A 7,216-nucleotide genomic window follows, 5' to 3' on the forward strand; every position below is an offset into this window, starting at 1 on the left:
CATTGTGAAACATCATGTGATGGTTGATCCCCGTGCTCTAGAACAGTATTGCTGGAGAATTTTGGGAGTTTGAAGTCCACTTTATTTAAAGTCGATAAGGTTGAAAAAACATGTTCCAGGATAATCCCTATCTATCAAGCTCTTTTTAATATTTGTTATTTTATTGCAATATAAAAGAAAAAGGAAAATATTAGGAAAGTAGACAAGGATAAAGTGTAGGGTCAAAGGGAAAATAAAAAGAAAAGCATTGAGTTTCAACTCTTTTTAACACTAGAATAAGGTAATAAATACAACCTCAGCTTTTTACTTTTACATAGTAAAATTACTAGCCATTTCTATAATAGAAAATTAATTAGCAAAACTAAAATCAAAGTTTTATTTTTTTCCACCTCAAGCCCAAAATCCCCAAGCGGTTTCCAAGCAGATACAAAATTAGTTGTATTCTTTTTTTAAAGCAATCAATTTGGCCATTTCTGCTAACTCCACCAGCTTTTGCAGCCAGTTATCCATTGTAGGAATTAAAGTATCTTTCCATTTTTATGCATATCCATATTGCGGCTATCAGCATATATAACATCAAAGCTCCATTTTTTTTTCAAAGTTTTTGTCCCTTAGGTCTTAAATATAAATGTCTGATTTTACCTTTATATACATTTTAAGAATCTTCTCTATGAAGATATGAATCCTACTCCAGTATTTCTTTGCTTTGTTTATCAACTCTTTTTCATATTCACGTAAGCCACAGGGACTATGGCATACTTTAATCTGGCATCTCTCTTTAATGTCGGGGTGGGGGAGGAATTGTATGAAAAAAAATAGTCCTAAACTCATATTATAGTGACCCATCTTGTCTTCCACTTTAGGTCAGTGTGCAGTCCATTAGTTTCATTCCAATAATTAAAGACTAATGTTTTGGAGAAGCTGCAAGTTATCAAATATGATTGTTTAGAAAATTCTTTTGTTTGTACAGAACACTTTGTCTGCAGATCTTGGCTGAAATAGCATAAAACCAATAGACCGGACATGTTGTCATTCTTAAAACAATCCAATGTGACAATCATTTAGAGAGATGTATCATTTGCAAAATAAATATATTAAATCATTGTATGAGGTATTATCTAAATTTTGGCCAGTCGTTGTTTGTGTATATTTTCACTTTTTGTATGAATGTTAATCTTGTTCTAAATGTTTGTGTTCAATAATACTTGGTTATATTTTATTTTCCAAAGTCCATCTAATATGGACTACTTAGTAATATACTACCACTCAAAGAAAAGACTAGTAATAACTGTGAAATCCCTAAATGTACCTTGATAAGATATGAGATACGTGCTTATTTTATGTAGCATATATCTGAATTACAGTACAGAAATAGTCCCAGATTACGTTGACTGATATTGTTACATGTATCTATTTATTTCCATGTATATTTGAACAAAAATGTGATTTTAAAGCATCTATTTCAGGAATTTCTAACTTTATTAAATTTACTATTGATTATGATTATAATTTATTGTGATTTATTATTTACAATTTATTATTTATTAATTAACTAATTATTGATTTGTTATCTTATAAAGTCTATTAGTGATATCGTATATGGAAGGTAGACCAAACAAGAATTATATGTATCTCTCAGTGTTGTTATCAATAAAGTATAATGGCTAAAATCCAAAAGAGTGGTACCACATATAAAGTCTGTCAATTGTCCAACTAGCGGACCCAAAAGAAGTGAACAATCTTGGGAGCTTTAAATTACCAAAAGTAAAACTTTATTGGATATACCATTTTGGCACTAAAGAATCAAAACCAGCTCTGGTTTTCCCGCACAAAGTCTTGCTTAGTTAAACAATAGCTTCCCTTTCTCCACACACACACACCATGGGTGTTCACATTGTCCAATTATGAGATGTCCTTTTGTTATGGGAACAATCCACCTCCTTCTCAAGTACCTGAAGTGATGGCCTTGATGGTTTCCGGCTCTCACACTCTATGCACAACATCTCAACATTCCATTCCATCTTTTCCTCCCCCAAGCTAATTGGCAAATTGAATAGTGATAAGGTTCCGAAAGAAGCAAAGCACTTTAATCTTGACACAGTCTCTCTAAGATATCAACTTCTCAAGAGCTTAGCTGATAGTCAATTGATTTAATTCTTCTTTGGTTCAATTAACAGTGCCAGAATTTGTTATTGTAGCTGTATATATTAGTTACCGTTTTGGGGAAAATGTGATTTTCTTACGTTTAGAAATTATTCTGAGGAAATTGGATTTTTAATACCCTTTTCACATTTTAATTTATACCACAGTATGAAATATGGCATTCTTTTCCTACATGGGAAAAGTATTATACAACCATTGTCTGCTATGTCTGTCCATAGCAAAATGCATAATCATAGGTGTCTATACTCAATTCCATTTATTTATTTACAAATATATTCAGCTGCCTAACTTTTAAACACAACTCTAGCCAACTCACAACATTTTATCCTACTTCCATGTTTGAAAGAAGCCCTATATATAAAGCAGATTTCCCCATTCTCTAAAACAGTTATTAAGCTGCCATCCTGGCCCTATATCATGCTGAGGAGCGGTAGAAGTTATAGTTTACCAGTTTATGGGGAAGCAGAGGTTCCCCCATTTCCTTTAAAACTTTATTGGAATGTGTTGACCAATGTCGTTCCATAACACTGTTAATTTTAATGGTTTTTCTTGTTTTAAATGTTTTCTTTTAAATTGTTGTTAAAGTTATAATCACATTAGGCATTTATTTGTGTCTGGGTATATTTTGTGGGGCTAGTCAGGAATGTCTGCTTTAGCTTCTTGGCGAGTAGAAAGCTTTTCTGATCTAATGCTCTGAACTAGCCATATCTAGACCATTTACAGGAAGTGACTGAGGGCCACACAGTCACCTACTTAGGTGGTCGTTACTTGTCTAGACCAATGAGCTTGCCTCTTTACAGTGAGTCCTTTGACTGAGCTACCTTCTGTGTTTCTCATAAAGTTTCTCCTGTGGTGTTCTTCCTTTTGACTCATTTGGAATTTCTGAAGTTTCTCTTGGATATGCTTCACTTTCTTGCTGGAATTGGTACATCATTTGCTATTAACTGTTCTCTTCCTTCCTAGCAAAGAAATGGCAGGCACTCAAAATTTGCACCTTTATGTGTTGACAGTTCCAGTTTTGAAATTACACAGCAGCATGTTTAAACTGGTTTTTTGTAGTTAATATTATGATACGTGGGAGATCTTGATCAAAAGTTGCAAAATTCAGGATAAGGATTCATTTCTCACAAACTATGCATATGTACCAACAAGGATACAGCCAATACACAGGATAAAAAGTTTGATTTTTGCCATTATAGATGATACCAGTCAGACAATGATAATATGACTAGTAGACAAAACTTCACTGTATTGTACAGTAACATACACCTTAATGTCATAATTTTAAGAAATCTGGTAAGAATCTGAATAGCATTCTGCAGCCTAAATTCTGCTATAAAGAACAGAGTTGCAGAGAAGAGGTGAAAGAAGGATTGGTTTTTTAACAACACAACAACATAACACAACATAACATAACACAACATAACTTAACATTTAAATAGCCAGCTATCTCTCAGCTAACTCTGGATCCTTCCAATCAAAAAGCAGATGGAAGAGGATGTAGCAACAGCTAAGAAAAGGAGACTTGGAAGCAGGGAGCACAAAGATGACTTGAATGTTTAGTGAACTAAAGAGAAAATGTGATTTAGGGAGCAATGGCTGAAAAATATTTTACTATTGAAAAATTGAGTCTGAAATCTGTAATAAATTGCCAGAAATGTTTGAAATAAATGGATTTCAAACATTTCAAAATACAAAAGCTAGCCTGAATGTAAAACTTTTATATTAAGGAATAATTGTTCCTGCATTTTCTGGTTGGGTACCACTGATCGTAATGAGGAACTCCGGTTACATTAACAGTGATTCTAATGATCCATCAAAAATATCTCTGGGTGGTCAGGAGACTCTGCTGAGAGAGATATAATAGTACAGTAGTACAATACTACTGGATGAGAAGTACGTCACTCAAAATTGGCTGGACTTCTGCCCAAAAGTCCACTAAAAATCCATCCATTAACCAATTACAGATATCATTCCAGAAGTGCAGGTAGCTGTGGAGATTGCGAGAAAATGAGAAACTTACCTTCCATTCATTTAATTATATATGTAAACAAGATACAATTTTATGACTATTCTATTGATTTTAATAAAGTATCGTCATGGTATGATACACAATTTTTAAAAGTTGATTTAAAGTAAAAAAAAAAAGTGCTTCATATATTCTGTATTTAGCTTTTAGATACACATTGTAGTGAATTACATGGCACCTCCTTTTAAGTAAACTTGAATATAATTACCTTTATGATTTATGGAATATGATTTATGGAACATATTACTGGACCTATTTGCTTACAGCAATAAGCTACAATTTTCAATATTTTGGTTAAATTATGAAAAAAACAACATAACAGGCATTAATAACAAACCAACATAAATGTCTGTGATTTATTTGTTGCAGTGTGTAGATCAGAATAAACAATAGTCAGAAGGTGCATTTCTTGATTTCTGATGCTTAGAAAAATTAGAGATCCTACATGTATTTCTAAATTATGGATGGAGTTATATGGGTTTCTTGCAAAATCTATTTACAAGCCATCAAATAGTACTGTATGTAGTGTACTAAGAGCATTTTCATGGGAAGAATTTACCACTACATGTGAATGCTCCTGGTGTCACAAAAATAACGTCATTAAAATGCAACAACTTGAGTTATGCAGCATATAGGATTGGAGAGATTCACCTTTGCGACTTGTATATTAATTAGCCATGTGGAGGAGAGCACAGGAGTATATTTATCAAGAGAAGTGATTGTAGCATATTAAAAAGCAACTTATTTATATCTGCCAAAATTCTGAAAGATTAGATATTAATTTTATTGCTCCTGCAAATAAATCATTTGAACCTAATTCTAACCAATTCTTTCTCTCTGTGTTTCTCCTAACACGCGTTTCTTTTACTTTCTAGCAACTTGAATTAGTGGAGCCAAGTGGTTGGATTCATGTTCCCTTAACTGACACTCATAAGAAACCTATTCGCACATTTATGATTCAGATTGCAGTTTTAGCCAATCATCAGAATGGAAGAGATACACATATGCGACAAATTAAGGTTTATACACCAGTTGAAGAAAGTTCTATTGGTAAATTTCCTAGATGTACAACAATTGATTTCATGATGTATCGGTCAATTAGGTAAAAAAGATTTTTGTACTGTAATTACTCCACTTTTTAATTTAATTTAAAAATAAAGATTTAAAATCCACTTGTTTATACTGTCTTGTGTTGTTACAGATTTCTGAGTTCTAGTCCTGCTGTCCAGAGATATTTCCTTACCTAAACAGAAACAGAATGACCATAGATGGGCAAAAAAGGAGAGAAAGCAACTTCTGACTTCCTGCTGGCTTCTCCATTGAGTTTTCTTGTAGGAAGCTTGCAGGAAACATTGTTCCCTCCCTTGTTCCCTGCTGTCATCCTTTCCAAGACATTTTCTTACTAGTTGCTCAATGCCTTCAACAATGACAAAGCTTCTAAAGGTATTGCCTTCATTGGAAAAGTAGGGATACATTCAGATATGTATCTGCTTTGGAAATAGCCAGTGTTGAAATATATAGCACATTCAAACATCAGCACAAGTAATATTTTATGGTATTTTGTATTGTATCATAAACTGCTTTGTGATCCTTTTTATGTCATGTTGTATAAAAAATTTCAATTACATGAGAATTATGGATCCCAGATTTTGGATGCATTCTAGAAGTTAACCCATTGGGGTACCTTGCTTCAAAACATTTGGCCATATGGCCTTTGGTGTGCTGTTGAAGGTTAAGGAATCAGCTTTAATGGTATATAAGTAGATAAACATCCCTTAAACCAGAAGTGATACAGAAGGTTTCCTGGTGCAGAAATCATTGGAGGGAAATATAAAGATTGCTATGTAAATCTGCTCCTCCTGTTTGTCATGTCATCATATAAAGCCTTTGAAACTGTGTAGGTAACTATAGCACAGAATATTTTCAATTGAAGTAACATAGATGCTTTATAGATGGTCATTTGACACAGACATTTCTGTCTTCCATTGCTGAGCATAAATCATGTTAATAGTCTTTGACTATTAGCAAGTCATAACATGATTTTGTTATTATTACATTGTTTGCCTCCTTTGCAGGTGGTGGTTTTCCTATATTGATATATGTACGCTTATTTGATTTTAATTTATGTAGATTTCTGCTTGACTATTATTTTTGGATTGCAATTTATTTCAAGTCTTTGTAGTGGAAAATTTATATGGAAAAATATCTATACTAGTATGGTATCTAGAATACCATAGATTCTTTGAATGGAACTGAGTTCTGTTCCTATGCCTAATTACACATTGTAATTGGAGATAACTTGACTTTTGTGGAAAATTCACATATTTTTATATGTTATAAACGAAGTAAAGAGAACTATGCAATAAAGAAATAACCTCAAAATAGAATGGCATTCTATTGAACCGAATCTCACAGTTTCAATGAAATTAATTCTAAGAACTTAGAATTTAAGATTCCAGAAAATAATCAGTTATATTCTTAATTGTTAATTGTCCAATTATATATTTCTAGAAATGTGTTGCCTTTGGGTTTTTTTAAAAAAAGATGATCTAATTATGTCCACAAGACATAAACCTTGTCCACTGCCCTAAAAGGAACCCCTCTGTCCTTATTTTCACTTCCCTGGTCACAGCAGAATAAACACTTGGAATTGATTTCACTCCCTGCTTGGTAGGGTATGAGAAAAGCAGAGAGCAGGTTCCCTGCAACTGATATTTCTTTGGCTAGTCTTTCCACTTTGGGGGATTGATGGAGCAAAGCAACTAGTGTTGCCAGGATTTTGTAAACACAATTAAGCAAATTTGTTTTGTTTTTTCTTTTGGTGAAGTCTCAGAACTAAGTTCTATATTTTTTATGTATCTCCCCCCACCGCCCGGCAATTGCCTCCATTGCCAAAATGTAATCTCACAATCTTCTTACTGTAGTGGTTCATGAAAGCAAATATATTTCTATATCATGACAAATTTATATCCACTATAAACTTTCATTGGTTGGTATAGTTGGCATGTGCCTACTGATAACGTG

General features: G+C 33.1%; 1 protein-coding gene across 6 annotated transcripts in view; it reads left to right on the top strand.

The window, feature by feature from the left end:
- ANAPC10 (anaphase promoting complex subunit 10) overlaps positions 1-6,700 on the top strand; it is a 31,214-nt gene extending 24,514 nt beyond the window's left edge. For 4 of the 6 annotated variants that reach the window (XM_087936087.1, XM_087936085.1, XM_087936086.1 and 1 more), the window contains 2 exons: positions 5,068-5,294; positions 5,394-6,596. In XM_087936087.1, the coding sequence (XP_087792213.1) occupies positions 5,068-5,294; positions 5,394-5,439 (273 nt within the window). In that variant the 3' untranslated portion in view covers positions 5,440-6,596. Of the gene's footprint in view, positions 1-5,067; positions 5,365-5,393 lie in introns of those variants that run through there. The other 2 variants (XM_087936083.1, XM_026698098.2) reach the window with 2 other exon arrangements.
- The last annotated feature ends 516 nt before the right edge of the window (positions 6,701-7,216 follow it).

This window comes from Pseudonaja textilis, chromosome 6 (assembly GCF_049901715.1).
Source record: "Pseudonaja textilis isolate UNSWEBS1 chromosome 6, rPseTex1.2, whole genome shotgun sequence".
Classification (NCBI taxonomy): domain Eukaryota; kingdom Metazoa; phylum Chordata; class Lepidosauria; order Squamata; family Elapidae; genus Pseudonaja; species Pseudonaja textilis.